We start from the raw sequence: 16,017 nt of genomic DNA on the forward strand, positions 1-16,017 counted from the left end.
ATGCATGACATGCAGGGATGACATGGTGACATGTTGTGGTTATCAGAGGCCAGCCAGGCAGCCTCTGCTCTCCACCCTCCACCCCCCACTGTGGAGCTCCAGACAAGGGTAATTGTCTTCCTGTTCTGCACCCTGCAAACTGATGGTTCACTCACTCTCTCTCTCTCTCTCTCTCTCTCTCTCTCTCTCTCTCTCTCTCTCTCTCTCTCTCTCTCTCTCTCTCTCTCTCTCTCTCAGTCCCTCTCCTCTTTTCCGTCTCTGTTTCTGTGTTAAATTTTCTTTCCTCTCTCTATCTCTCTTTCCTTCTTACCAACTGTCTCAGCTGTTCCCTCACTCTGGACTCTCATATTTCTCCCTTCCATTCTCATCTGTTCACTTTCAGAATTGAAAGTCTGCGGGATTAAGAATATTAATTCATTGTGGTGCTGAACGTCTTTGCACTGTTGCTGTTTGAAGTGCTGACAGACGAGTTATATAAGGGCAGTGAGTGGAGGGGGGACGACAAAATTGTGACTTAATTTTTGACAAAAATGTCCACAACACAAACATTAAATTACATTGACAATGAAGGGAGAAATTAGGTCAAATGTCCGCAAAACAAACATTAAATGACATTGACAATGAAGGGAAAATGTATGACATCTTGTCCCCACACGTCTCATATTTGACAATGAAAGGAGAAATTAGGTCAAATGTCCGCCAAATATGACGTAAACTTGAGGCAACAGGCATTCTGATTGGCCAGTATGAGATGATGTACGACGATAAGAGCGCTCCTCACTTCACACGGGTGTGATTTTTGTGTTAAACATAATGAAGTAATATTCAACTGTTGTTATTGTACTTTGCCCTTCTGGTGTCCATTTCCAAGTTTTTACTCAATAAATAAATGGACAAATTAGCATAGGACCTAGTGCTTTTCAACAAAGCGTTTTACAATTTGGGTTACATTCACCAGCAGAAATACAAACAAGCAAGGAACCAACCAACCTGCTCACCAGGAGCAGTTAGGGGTTCAGTGTCTTGCTCAAGGACACTTACAGTAAGTAGACACATAGCCAGGAGGAGCCGAGGATCCTACTGGGAACCTCCCGATTACGATTCCATCATGTCTGTCTGACTGACTGACTGACAGACAGACAGACAGAGTCTGTTGCTTGCCGTCTGATAAACCCTTAACAATGCAGTTTAACTGCAAGTGGAGAAGGCAACACCCCCCCCCCCCCCAAGCTGGTTTGTGGTCAGAGTGGTCAGAGAGTATTTACGTGACCCTGCTGACCACTCAGAGTGGTCAAAGAGTCTTTAAGTGAACCTGCTGACCACGCTTCAGGGTTTCTTTGCTCAGTTAGTGGAAGACTCTGAAATCTCCCCGAAGCTCATCTTAATGCTGGCATAAACCGACAGGAACACACACACACACGCACACGCACACGCACACGCACACGCACACACACACACACACACCATCATCATCTGAGAGGGGTAAACCGGTCTTCAGCATGTGATGTTCCAGGCTCATATCTCAAACTGCGCGCTGGCAACTCCTACAGAGAAACACTTTGATTGGTAGCCTATGCGCTTTGCTCAATCTTCTGGACGTCGGTGTGGTCAGTGGCTTATTACACTGTGTGATTATTATTATTACACTGTGTGATTGCGCTGCGCTCTGCACTCTTCATGCAGTCAAGTTCAACACCCTGATAGCCCACGTCTGTTTTAGATTGTGTTGAGGTTTGCTCTTTGGCTCCCTCTATGGCCCTTGGCCTTGCTGAGAGGATTTACAGAGTCAAATAGTCAAATCCCTTAAAGTTATTTTTTACACGGTCATAGTTGATGACCAATGCCATTACACCCCCTACAGTACCAGCAGGATATGCAGCCCCACACCCCTTTGATCAACAAACACGGGACATCTGTCCCTATAGTCAGTTAGTCACCAAGCTGTGGAATGACCTCTGACCATCCCGGAACAAACTAGGCATCCGGGTGGCACAGGGTCAAGTACCTTCCCACCACATGGGGGTCCATTCCTCCATAGTGCATCTTGTTGTTGTTGCTTTGCACCTGTTAACATGCTATACATGCATGTTATTTCAGTCTTTCAATGTTTTCTCTGAGCTTTTCTCTGTGTTTGAACCTGGCAGGCAGGCAGGCAGGTAGGTAGGCAGGCAGGCAGACAGACAGACAGACATGGAAACAATGAGAAAAGCAAGGGTGTGTTCACCATATTCACACGGTGGCAATCTTGCCATTAAGTTAATGAAATGCCATCCTGTTGCCGGTTGCCACCCTGCTTTTTCATTGCAAAATGCCAACATGGCTGCCATGTTAATATTGGTCCATTCCTCCCGAAACAGACATTAATTAACTGCCTGGATGGACGGATGGACGGAAGGAGACTGACGTGCATGTGTGTGTGTGCATGTGTGCGATTGTGTGTGTGGGGATGGCTCAAGGCTGTATGTAATCCTGTTTTCCATGGCCCTTAAGCGCCCTCACCATGGGATATCGACCAGGCACTTCAAAGCTCTGCCAGAGGGACCCGACAGACACACACACACACACACACACACACACACACACACACACACACACACACACACACACACACACACACACACACACACACACACACACACACACACACACACACACACACACACACACACACACACACACACACACACACACACACTCACTCATTTTCTTGACTCTACTGTAACTCTTTCTGTCCCCAATTTTATTCTCTCTGGAGTATAGATAGAGGAAAACGGGAATATAATAAAGTAATTAATATTCTGAAAAAGTTCCTCTCTGTGGCGTTCAGCAGATTAAATTAACTTTTTTTGCGTGACTTTTGCCTTCCAGAGGTCTTTGAGTGCTGCGCTACAGTCCTATCTGTCTGGAGGATTGAACTGAAGTGATTAAGTGTGGAAGTTGTAAGCTTGGTGACACAGAAGAGACAAGAAGAGCTTATTTTGTTTTGTTTTGTTCTCCCCCCCCCCCCCTCTCTGTTCACTCCCTGGTTGTGAAAGAACCCAGGTAGCTGGGCTAGGAGCCTGCAGGTATGCCATTGGGGGAACTGTTTTTGTTTTTGTACAGCTGTCAGCTAAAGACACAGGAGGTGAAAGAAGAGGGTTTCTCAATAGACGGATAGAAAGCTATTCATCCCGCAGGGAAATTGTACTCGTTTCAGCAGCAGAAACTAAACACCTAGACACCGTGCACAAAAATAACCTAGTCACAGCATCAAAATACGAGACATAACAAATAGAATAATAAATGAATACAAATAAAAATGTATATGGGAAAAGAAGACAACTGTATAGCATGTACTCGTCACAGTTTAGACACACTAAGCATGTTATATTATGTTGTTGACAGCAAGCCCTCTTTGCTCAGAGGATCTATTGGCATTAAATACAGTGTGAAATCCCAAGTAAATTCTCTGACTGTCGACTGTCGTGGTAATCTGGCAAGACGAGTCCATTACTGTATACACGGTCCATTGGTCCAGTATGAGTGAATCTTTATTCATAGCTCACTCAGGAACAGCAACTGGTTAAGACTAATTTATACACCATTGTGCATGACACACTTTACTGTAGAACACATTTATTAGCTCTTGTGTGACGTATTGACTGATTTACAGCACTGATTTTCCACCGACATCCTTCATTCTCCACAGTATTGAGAAGGCCAAAACTTCAGATCACAAGCCTCCTTGTTGTTGTGTGGCCACTCGAGAGCATGGAACCCTGTCGGGCACACAAGAGCACTTTCTCCAACGACTGCTATCTGGGTATGGTTGAGCAAATCTGTGCTCAACCAGGTTTTTTAGAATTTGTTGGATGTCAAGAATGCTTGAGTGGATGCTGCGAGGGAGTCTTTCCAATGGGTACTCATTATGTTCAAGGTGCCCCAGTTCCTTCTACTGAGGAAACACTAAGTGGTCTTATATTCTGTAGTATTGTAGCGAGAGAGTCCACTCAGGTGGTCTTATATTCTTTTAAATAGAGTATTGTAGCGAGAGAGTCGCACTGCACGCATGCACAGAGCGCTGACTCCACTTCCTAGTGTGATGTCACTTCCTAGTGTTATGTCAACGCTGGCATTCTCACCAGACAGCTGGCTTCTTTCGAGCTGGCAGAGGTGAGGCAAGTCAGACTGAGTTAACGAGGGAGTTGAACGTTGTGACACCCGAGAGGTGTGTGTGTGTGTGTGTGTGTGTGTGTGTGTGTGTGTGTGTGTGCGCGTGCGTGCGTGCATGACAGTAAAGGAAAACAGGATAGCAAAGTGAGAGCATGCATGCGACAGTTTATTATGCAGATGAGGAGAGTGGGAGACTCCTAAACAGTTTGAGCCTTTCCTAATTTATCACTGTCACCCTGTGTGTGTGTGTGTGTGTGTGTGTGTGTGTGTGTGTGTGTGTGTGTGTGTGTGTGTGCATGTGGTACCGTGTGGTAGACCATCTGTGCTGATGCTCAGCATTGGGCCAACAGCTCTGTGATTGATCACCCTGCACTGTAGAATACACCTTCGCATCGCTGGCCCTCGGTTAAGGAGCCACTGTGTGGCCCCGTGTGGCCCTGTGTGCGTCACAGCTTTGATTAAAACACAGTCCACCTCCAGTCACAGGAAAAGGGACTCCAATCTCTCTCTCTTTCTGCCCCTTTTTTCTTTCTGTCTCTTTCTCTTTTTTCTTTATCTCTACACCTCCGTCACCCCCCACCCGCATCCTCTCTACACCTCCACCTGACATCCTTGTCTCATTTACATGTTGTCTTTCTCCCCCTCGCTACCTTCATCCCTCCATCCTTCCTTCCTTCCTGTCATCTAACTCAGTCGCAAGAGAGTTTTTTTTCATCATTATCCTCATCATCATCTTCTTCACACCTCCTCTCTCATCTTGTTTTTCCTCCGTACATCCCACCCATTTCCCCTGCAGTATTATCCCATTCCCTGGGGGGGGACTGAGAACAAGACTTCCCATTGGAGGAGGTATTGTGCAAAGCCGTGAAGGGGGGGGGGGGGGGGGGGGGGTTAAGGAGTCAGTCTTGAGCTAAGGATGTTTCGGTCCGCTATCGTTTTACTGCACCTTTTCTACCTGTCTTATCAACAAATCAGTGTGTGTGGTCATGGATTAATTGGATTTGACCCACTTCCAGATTGTGACCATCTCTCTTCATGCGCTCAGCCTGGGATCACATGTGTTTGTGTGCACATGTGGGTGTGTGTTTGAGATCTTGTTTGTATGTACAGCATGTGCTTGGATATTTCATGTTTTTAGCAACAGTTGCATTTGCGGTGCCCCCTATGGATGAAAATGGAATTGCTTTTGGCTCCGGGTTGATTTAAATGTGGGATGGATTGGACATTCATTCGTGATTTGTGGCATTTTTTGTAAAATAGGCCCCTCCCACTAACTTTGGATGACGATTACGGCCTAACGATATGCATTACCAAAATTCTGCCTGTGGTGTTTAACCCATTTTGGGCGGGAACCCAAAATGGGAGCATTGTTATACTTTAGCCATTGAAAAATAGCAGATCTACAGTACAAGCTCATAGCGTGGCACTCTTGTAGGTCTGCTATTTTTGAAAAATCGTGAAAATGTGGCGCAATTCTTTGAATATATATTCTTTCAGAGCGAAATCGTTGCTTCTGGAAGCGTCCCTGGAACAACATATTTTCGGGTCGGCGGCCAAATACAGATAATTCTGGGGGTCCTTGACTTGAAATATTGAGAACCACTGATACAGAAACAGAGTTTTTCAGAAAACTGTCATTTTTTAATTTCGATGTCAGGTCTAAATGGGTTAATCGGATAGGTCCAGAGATCATGTGTACCGATTTTTGTGAGATTTAGATCAAATCTGTAGGTGGAGGATTAAAAAGTGTGTTTTGAAGAAAATTCTAAATGGCGGAAAATCTATCCTGACGGAAATAAGCGTGACCTACAGTATATGGGGAGATGCGTCATGACCCAAGGAATCCTACGTTTTAAGAGTTATGAGCCAAAACGTAAAGTGGGCTGTTATAGCGCCACCATGAGGCCGACCGATATAATTATAAGTTAATTATTTTAGGAATTATTATAAACCTCCCCTCCAAGTTTTGTAACTATAGCCCTTACAGTCTCTGAGGAAAAAAATCTTCCCATTCATGTCAATGGGGAAATGTAATGCACAAATTAATATCAATTAAACTATACAACATTTCTCTTAGCAATGAGATATAGCACAACATTCCTGGTCACCATTCCTGGTCACCATTTTTCCGGTCGATTAGACATATGGCTCAAGTTCGTACCGTCAAAACTGTGGGACAAGTAGTGCGTCAAAATAAGTTACTTTAAGTGAGTAAAATAAATAAAGTGTTACAATTACAATAGTCTGGTACGCTAATAATTAGTGTACCAGCTATTGTAATTGTAACCGACCCGACCGTATCACAAACCTTAAAGGAATGCTTCCCAGGCTAGTATTATGTTGAGCACAGAATTTGACTGGAATTCTAATTTGAATATGAATGGTGCTAGTGTAACTGCCACAAGCCTCTTCTATTGTTTACATGACATTATGGACTACGCTAGAGGCCTGGTTGGTGTTCTCATCTGGCCCGCTGCGCACACAGGCACACAGGGAGCCAATCACAGAGTGGAGAGCTAGATGACTAAAAACTCCTTCCTCAGTCGTTTGTTGTTTTAACCCAGCCGCCTCTGAACAGTACAAGAGGAGAAGATGTTGAGATCTCACAATTTTGATGAAGGTCTTTGTTCTCAAAAACCTCTTGAATATAAATAACACTTGTGTCTGTGACTGCATGTTTCCCTGTAGACTTTCATTATATTTCGCTTCTCTGCTTTTGTTTCTAATTAAAGACAGAGTGCTGCTGTGACAATAAGGGGCTGTGCAGCGCTTTTGTGGGCATTTGTCAGTTTTACTTTTGTGGGCATTTGTCAGTTTTACAGTTTTTGGACAGCTCTACCATAGTTAACAAATCTGACATTTAAGAGTTACGTATGCTCATAAAAGTCAGAGAACAGCATGCGCTTTGGCTCCGTCTTCAGTTGAGATGCTTATTATGCTGATTTATTGATATTGATCTCAGTTTTATTCGCTGGAAGCCATGCCATTATAACGGCAGCCTTGCAGCATATGAATTGAGGTCCTGGGGATTACAAATGTCTTTCAATTGTTTCTGACAGAATAATGGCTTTTGAATGAGCCACAGTACGCGTGTCTATGAAAGCAAATGAGATTCAAGCAACTGCCTCCCTTTTGTTTGTGTTTTTTGAACCCCGCTCCAGGCCTATTGGCTGGCTTTGTGTCAGTGCCAGCCAATGGGTTTCCAGTGTGGGTCATTTTTTGAAAAAGCCCCATGCATATTTTGGCAGTTGGTTCCTGCTCTCTCAGATCAGATGCTGGCTCCTCTTTCAGCATCACATTTAAAATTTAAACCACCCTGTTTTTAATCCAACGGCCTGCCATGTGTTTTGCCATCACATTGGGACCCACACAACACATTGGGGACCCACACAGTAGACTAATCCTAAACCAGTCTTAGTGCTCCCCCTACTGGCTGACATCAGCATTCAGCACCACAGCCTCCAGATGAACATTGACAGTAATATTATTTGGATTTGTGAGATGTAGAAAGTAGAAACTATGTGAAAATCGACTTTATTGCATTTATTTCAGTAGAACTATGATCTGCATGCAGTAAAGATGAATAATTGTCCCTCTGTGGTCTTCTAGCCTCCGTCCAGCCTTTCATCATACTGTGACTAATGCACTCCAAACGAGCAGGGTGAAGGACAGTGTTGTTTCGCTGTGTTTTGCTTATAGGAAATCCGGCAAAAACGACCTTGCACACTGAGTGCGATATGTATTATTTATATTTGTAGCAATGTTTTCGCAGAACGAAATGGAGTGAAGGAGCAGCAGGGAAGATGATTTTTGGTTCGAAATATTGGGCGACAGTGTGCAAACGTGATTGACATACAGTAAAGCAAGGTCGATTTCCTTTTTTACGTGCTCCGAAATTCGCTCCGATATTCTGCCCAAAAAACGTACTGGTGTGCAAACCTTTACTGATGGGGTCAACACACATTCAGGCTGGACTAGAGGGAGGGGGGTTTGAAGGTGATCTGAACCAGATGGTTCCAGCTCAGATGCACTTTATATTTCCGTGTGTGTGTTTAATATATATATATATATATATATATATTAAAAAAAAATTGGGGCTTTTCTGCCTTTATTGATAGGATATAGTGGAAAGAGACAGGAAACGGGGAGAGAGAGACTGGGAATAACACGCAGCAAAGGTTGTCGGGATCGGGTCTCGCGACCCGCTGTCATGCATGCGTCTATAAATTATGACTAGTTATGATTATAACTATGCACCTGGACCGCTAGGCCAGCAGGCGCCCCATGGATTGTGTTTTTTTTACATTGAATATTGGAACATATGAATACAACTTTAACATTTTGTTTGGTTTTCACAAATGTTCGGGGCAGATATGAATAAATTACTGACACATATAATATTATACTTTCAAGAAAATGTAAAAATAGCTGATCCAAGCACACCTGCTATCTCTGCGTGACGGGTTGTAAGCTTGCAGCACAGCTATTTCCACCCACAGCCACGACCCCATCAGAGGGACAAACACAGGCCAGAAATGGGCTTATCTGGAGATGAGATGGATTCAGAGAATGGAAGGTTGTGTTTGTCTTTGCCAACGAGAGAGAGAGAGAGAGAGAGGGAGAGATGGAGAGGGAGGGAGAGAGAGAGCTCTAACGGGCATGTCGATTCAGGAAGACTCCATGGTGTCATTCCACAGGTCGTGTTTTCATTGATTGGATTCTTTCTAGGTTACTGAGAGCATGTTCTGTGGTTGCATCATGCCCCCCCCCCCCCTCTCCCCTGTCCAGAACGACAGAATATGCTCTGTTACTGCTTGGGTTGTTGTGTTTTGGATATACAAGAACTAGCAGACTGCAGTGGCAGCAAACTGCCAGCTCCACGGATGCCTTCTGACTGTCCTTCTGGTGAAACATAATTATGTGTCTCTCATGTTTCACATCTGATGCCAGTGATAGTCACATAAAAGCATATGCTGACATAATAGCGGACCAAAAATGGACCATCCACCTATTTGACATACAGTACTGTAAAATGTGCTGGTATATTGTGAGTGTGCTTGACTATGGAAGACAAACGTCTGCTGACAGTGTGCATGTATTAAACGCCAAGCATCTTAAGTTCTCAAGAGGGACATGTACAAACACACATTCCACCTTAGACATCGTCATGTAATGTTTTGATCACAGCACTTCCTTTTTGCCTGCTGATTTACTCTTTGGCAGAGCCAATGACTCAGAGAGACATCAGAGAGAGTTCCTTGCCACCTGTTAGACTACATACTTCCACGTCCCCAGAGGGTCCTTATTCCTTTTTAATGACAAGAGACGTGGGGGGGGGGGGGGTTGGGAGAGAGAAAGAGAGAAGAAATGGGGGTCACACACACGCACTGGCATGGGGATCAGAGAACACATCACACACTCCCCAAAATGCCCTCAGGGTGCTGAGATGAAACAAATGGTAGATCACAGTACAGGAGCCAGATGCCAAGATGCAGTGACGGGGCGATGGGTGGTATGAGAGAGTGGGGTACTGGCTTGTCAGCCCACCTGCACGCTGTCACTGGATGGCTGCTAATGCACTATTGATTTCTGCCACCAAAGAAGGTTCCCTGGCATCCTGAGATGCACTCTGCTAATCCACTCATTCCTTTGTCATTTGATACGATGTCTGAGTTTATTAGAGTGGGTGGGTGGGTGTTGGTGGGGTGGGATGCTATTACTCAAACTCCACAGTGTAATCACAGAGTGTAACAGGAATATCGCAGCAGCACTTGTTAGGAGTTGTTTTTTATTTGTATTATTGATTATATACTTTATCAAGGAGTTTTGAAACAGTATGCCACTACAGTGTGGCGAAATGAGGGGGAATGAGATCAGAGTTCCAGACGATGGAGGCAGGTTGACATATAGTATTTAATGGCATAAAGGGGACTCTCACCTCAATGAATTAATTAGTGCTAGTTGTCTGCAGCAGACAGCCTTGTATTGTTTGCACCAGAGGTTAGGCTCTGTCTCATTCATGACCAGCTGTCGTCGCTTCACATATTTTCCCATTTGCACGGTGCACAGCGTTGTGTCACTTTGTAAATGGCAAAATCTGCATTGCCTTTTGGCTCCAGTAAACAAACCCGTCCCCTCTGTCACTGCCAGCCGCACAGATCACACTGCTACAGCCAGAGATACAACCTGAAAGCAAACATTGAGACCAATCTGTGCGTTCCCAGTCGACCACGGCTGCCCTTCCTGTTGTATCATCAGAGCTGAACATCGCTCTGGGGTTTGCTCTATTTGGAAACAAAACAAAAAACAGAATGAAAAGCAGCAAACGGTCCAAATCGAAAATCCTGGCTGACCTTTTCAAATCCCCTGGACAAGTTTGGAAAATGGACTAGTTTTCTCTAAACCTGAGGCTGGCCTATCACACAAATAGTTGATTGTCCCCAAACTTAATTTCATGGTGGTAAGTAATATAAAGTGGATGATAATTATTTTTTTTATTAAATCATGTTGCTTTGAAAGATGCCCTTGTCAGTGTGTAGAACAAGGCTGTCTGATTTATACAAACCAATTGGATATGGAGGCAGAGAAAACTGTCAACTATAAAGATAGTGCCTATCTCAAAGTTAACCTACCTGTTCTTTATGGGTGTAAGTATGATTAAAAGTGGGCAGACCTGTGACTCAGGTTCCAACCCACATTCTGATATGAACTCAGTAAGTTGAAGCCGTTCTCTAATCTCTTAATACTGTTCCCTCGTCCTTGGCAGGGTCACAGGGGAAATAGATGGAGCCTTATCAGCCTCTATGGATTTATGGAGGATTTTCTCTGCAGTTATTTTTTTGTGAGAGTGAGAGAGGTTACCAGGATCAGTCTTAATTATTGCATTAATCATGTTGAATTACTCCATCAAGCTGAAGTGGAAGAGAATATGGAGTCTTGTTTGGTGAAGAAGAATTTGTGAGGTGATACTAACCTTAAGCATGGGGCTGCAAATTCACTCTCACTCACTTCACCAAATTGAAACACAATATTTATGATCATCTACTCAAGATATTAATATAGAAAGTGCTTGTTCCATCCATTTGTGTGACTGTTAGGGAGGGGGCTGCAGTAGAATTCAAAACGGAGGAGAACTTCTCTCAAGAGCTAAATCTTCTTCTTCCGTGTGAATGAGTCATGTATATTTGAAACTAAACCTAGTTTGATCTCTTAATGTATATGCAGCTGATCTTACTGATACCCTAACCTATTACAGGGGTCCACCAGAGGTTCACATGGATGGCGCTTATAGGTCTGCTCTGAAACTCTGATAGTGTACCAAAAATGTACCCAAATGGACCTGTAAGGGTTTCACAATTAACACTGAGGATTGTACAAGGTAAACTAGATAATTAAAGTGCCCCTCAGGGCACAGGTCTCCACCAGGGAAGGTCAGCTTGTGGCCTCCTTGGTGCTATAATAGGCCAATGTGAAAAGGGTGCCATTTCTTCTTACGCCTTGGATGGCAATTGGAGGATTTGAGGCATTTTGTTCCAAAAATGTGTGTTTGCAAAAATCTGTTGGTGGCGCTATACATAACAGGCCAATGTGAAAAGGGTGGGATATATTCCTCAGCCTAGTAGGAAATCTGTGAAAGATTTCACGTAAATTGCACGCTGCGTTCATGATTTGAGGCTTTTTGTTCCAATCCTGCAAACTTTGAAAGCCAATGTTAGCAATTTGGATGGAATATGAAATATCGGACAGATCCGTCTTGAACACATGATTATAGAGATAGTGTGTATACTGTGTAACGATTTGCAGGAATTTTGGACAGAATCTGGAGGAGAATCAAAAATGTGTTTTTCAAAAGTCGGCCTCCTGGTGGACCCCTGTCACCACACCTTTGTTCTCAGACAGCCACAGTGTCCAGTGGCTCCCGAAGTGAAGGAATGTCATTTAGTCCCTGTGAAGGGCCCACTCAGTGGTGTGAGAGGCTGACAGCTTCCAAGTCAGAGCCTGTCCAGATTCCTTGGGTGCAGGTGAGAAACTGGAAAAGATAGAGGATGAAAAAGAGCCACTCTCAATCATTTATCTGTGTTCAAAACTCTAAGAAATGAGAGTGGCTGTAGCCTTTTTATTATCATGCGATGCCGCTTCTGTCAAATGTTAAGATTGGATTGGAAGTGGACATGCAGGGATGGGTTGTGACATTCACGTTGGGTCATGTTGGCTCTTCTTATCTGCCTCAGATAGCTTTTATGTTAGATAGAAAAATAAATCTCAGTCTGGAAAAATGTCATGGAGAATTAGAAACTAAGCATTTGGCTTGGGCTGAATGGGAGGCTAAAATGGTAACTGGTAAATGGCGCTTTACAGAAATTGTGCATTACATTCACAGTCACACACACGCCGGAGGAAACCATGCAAGGCACCAATCTGCACATCGGGAGCAATTAGAGTCTTGCTGAAGGACACTTCCACGCTAACTCTGGGGGGGGGGGGGGGGGGGGTGTGTGTGTGTGTGTGTGTGTGTGTGTGTGTGTGTGTGTGTGTGTGTGTGTGTGTGTGTGTGTGTGTGTGTGTGTGTGTGTGTGTGTGTGTGTGTGTGTGTGTGTGTGAGCTTGTAGATCAGCTATTTGAACAATTTTAAAAGGTTTTTTTAAATAGTATTTTTTTTTTAAATAGCAAATTAGTTTAGGGATAAGGGTTAAGGGGTGGTGCAAGATATAGCCCTATATGTATGATTGAACAGTTAATCTTGTCTGTATAAGTCACACACATGCCTTATATGAAGGACATTATTCCACTGATATGAGAAGAGTTGCATTACTCACAAGCTTCTTAAAGTAATTAAAACATAACCCGTTTCCAGATTGTTGAAAAGTGAAGCTCTCAATGTGATTTACCCCTGTTAAAATTATAAAGTCACATTATTTATATTGCGGTCCTTCAGGGTACAGGCAGAGAAGAGAGAGAGAGTGATAGACTCATAAGATAAATGAGAAATGGCAAATCTAAATGTAGCACTGCAATCAACTGTATGGTGGCTCTTTGCCCCAACAAATGTTGTTTTGTGCACCATCTGTTAGAGAGTGTGTGTGTGTGTGTGTGTGTGTGTGTGTGTGTGTTAAACAATAAAAACATAACTCGTGTCACTCGTGAACGGTACAGGAGGGACACTGTTCTATACATCAATAAAAACGACTTTATTTCCCCCCTCTGTTTCCTGTTATCTATTTCCCAGGAAACAAACAGGCAACGGACTGGATGGTTATCCCCAAGGTGTGAAATCTGTGAGCTAGTCTTAGTTATGAGCCATATTTTCTTGTGCCAGGAGCGCCAGCGGCTAGGATATTATTATGGTACTTTGGTATCTTAATCACCTCCCTTGCAGGGGGTAGGCCATCTCTCACTTCTGGGAAGGTCGAGAGAGAGAGAGAGGGGGGGGGGGGCGTGTGTGTGTGTGTGTGTGTGTGTGTGCGGCGCACGCGCGCGCACAGAAATGTTTCAGAATGTGTTACTCTGCATACTTGCTGACATGTGCGCCCTAGATGTGTGTGTGTGAGAATATCACACTGTGTTTTAAATATTCCCCAGGTCACCATTACAGCCTAATAACTATGTCAGTGTGATTAATGGAAGCACGTTGCAGGGCTCTGATTGCACGTTTATTCAACTACATTTCCATTCAGCTACAGTACGCTGCTAGCCCACCATCTCTCTGCCTTGTGTGTGTGTGTGTGTGTGTGTGTGTGTGTGTGTGTGCATGCATGTCTCTCTCTCTCGCGCCCATTTTTCTGTCTGTTTGTCTTTCTCTCTCTCTCTCTCTCTCTCTCTCTCTCTCTCTCTCTCTCTCTCTCTCTATATATATATATATATATATATATATATATATATATATATATATATATATATATATATATATATTCCAGCAGAATCAAGCACTTTCATCTGTAATGATCATAATTAGAAGCTGTGCAAAGGTAACGTTAGAGCTGGAATAATGTGATTTGCAATAAAAGCCTGATTCATAAATAAATGCAGACTTCTTATTGCAATTCCTTTGATTCCCTTTGATTCTCCTCAGCTCCCCTTCATTATTTTAGTAGATGTTCGTTCTTTTCGGTATAGGTTACAAATCCTTGAGGGCAAATGTCTGCAATGCTAGTCTTTTATCTCTCTTTTTCATCTCAGCTTCTCTCTCTCTCTCTCTTTTATTATTTGAAAAGGGCAGGAAGACAAACAAAAGGAGATTTGTTAGAAGCCTGACAGGGGCTGTACGCAGTACCCACAGAGATAGATCTTTTATTGGTCCTGTCTGTCTGAATTGTCTCTGTCTATGTATGTGTGTATACATGTTTTTCACATCACTTTCGTCTTTCCCTGCATCTGCCTATATTGAACTCCCGCCGTCCCAGGGAGATGCTCGGTGTCTCACCGTCCTCTTTGTCCCTCCTCTCTCTCCTGCAGGTTCCTTCCTGATGGTCAACTCGTCCCAGCATGCCGCGGGGCAGCGCGCTCAGTTGCTTCTGCGCCCGCTCAGCGAGAACGACACCCACTGCATTCAGTTCAGCTACTTCCTGTACAGCCGCGACGGCCACAGTCCTGGAGACCTGCAGGTCTACGTGCGCGTCAACGGCGGCCCGCGGGGCAGCGCCGCGTGGAACATCTCTGGCTCCCAGGGACGCCAGTGGCATCAGGTGGAGCTGGCCGTCAGCACCTTCTGGCCCAGCGAATATCAGGTGAGCATCGTGCCACAGTTCCTCCCACACAGTTCCTCCACACCACAACATTGTTTGTATGATGGTAATGTATATGATATCATCCATGATGGTAATGGATGATGGATGTTATGGCTCAATTGTTGTGCAATTGCCATAGATGCAATCCTTGCAGTGTTTATTTATTCACAGGTCCATTTCCCTGCATGCTGCAGTGTGATCAATACCTACTTTGTTCAATGTGTGTACACTATAATATAGCTTGTAGGACCGTGATGGCTGGATGGAGCCTTGAATCCCCTGATTACAGGCAATAGTTTATCTCCTAGATTGCCCATGATTGTTCTCATGTACCGCCACCCCCCACACCACCTCAAGCAAGCATTAATGAGGAGGCAACAATTGACGTGAGGGATTGTGGGTTTGCCGAGCAGTCTCTCACATACTAAGGGGGGGGTTTGCTTCCATAACCTCACCGCACTTTAGCCCACATCTCAATAAATAAAGAAGCAGTTAATGGTTAATGAGATTAGAGGGCTGCATTGATCAGTTAATGGTTAATGAGATTAGAGGGCTGCATGGATCGATGCAGACAGCCGCCTCTTTAGTATCCTACGTTCTCTTGCTCCCTGCAAGAAGCCTCGCAAACAACCAACGTGATTTAAAGTAAGGATTTCCTCATTTAAGAAGTTTAGCAGCCACCTTGTGGCTGTGGAAGAGGCGGCAGGCAGAGGCGGGCTCTCTCTGGAGGGGAACACACAATTATTAGAGGACATCTCCGACAAATCCAGGCTGAGAGGCGCAGGTTGCGTTCTATATGCATGGATCTTCTTGCGGTGCACACAGACACAGGACAGATTGTGTATCTGGTGGTGAAACGGGGAACCAGGATCTTTGTCAGTGTGAGCTGTGCTCATAAATCCTGTCCCTGCAGGGACCATGTGAGTCTCGGGGGGGAAAAGGGGAATATCCGCACTCTCTTAATAAAGTTTGAGTTAAGGTTGGTGAGGGGTACGTTAATAGATTTTGGATTAAGGTTGGTGAGGGATACGTTAATATTTTTTGGATTAAGTTTGGTGAGGGGTACGTTTATAGTTTTTAGATTAAGGTTGGTGAGGGGTGCGTTAATAGTTTTTGGATTAAGGTTGGTGAGGGGTACGTT

The 16,017-nt window shown here is 44.2% G+C and overlaps 1 protein-coding gene across 5 annotated transcripts in view; it reads left to right on the top strand.

Moving 5' to 3' along the window:
- Positions 1–16,017, top strand: part of LOC308331342 (receptor-type tyrosine-protein phosphatase U-like) — a 265,106-nt gene that overhangs the window by 179,108 nt on the left and 69,981 nt on the right. For all 5 annotated transcript variants that reach the window (XM_080786751.1, XM_080786750.1, XM_080786752.1 and 2 more), the window contains one exon: positions 14,605–14,876. In XM_080786751.1, the coding sequence (XP_080642877.1) occupies positions 14,605–14,876 (272 nt within the window). The remainder of the gene's footprint in view (positions 1–14,604; positions 14,877–16,017) is intronic.

The sequence above is a fragment of the Protomyctophum bolini genome, assembly GCF_963924005.1.
Source record: "Protomyctophum bolini genome assembly, chromosome: 17".
In the NCBI taxonomy this organism is placed as follows: domain Eukaryota; kingdom Metazoa; phylum Chordata; class Actinopteri; order Myctophiformes; family Myctophidae; genus Protomyctophum; species Protomyctophum bolini.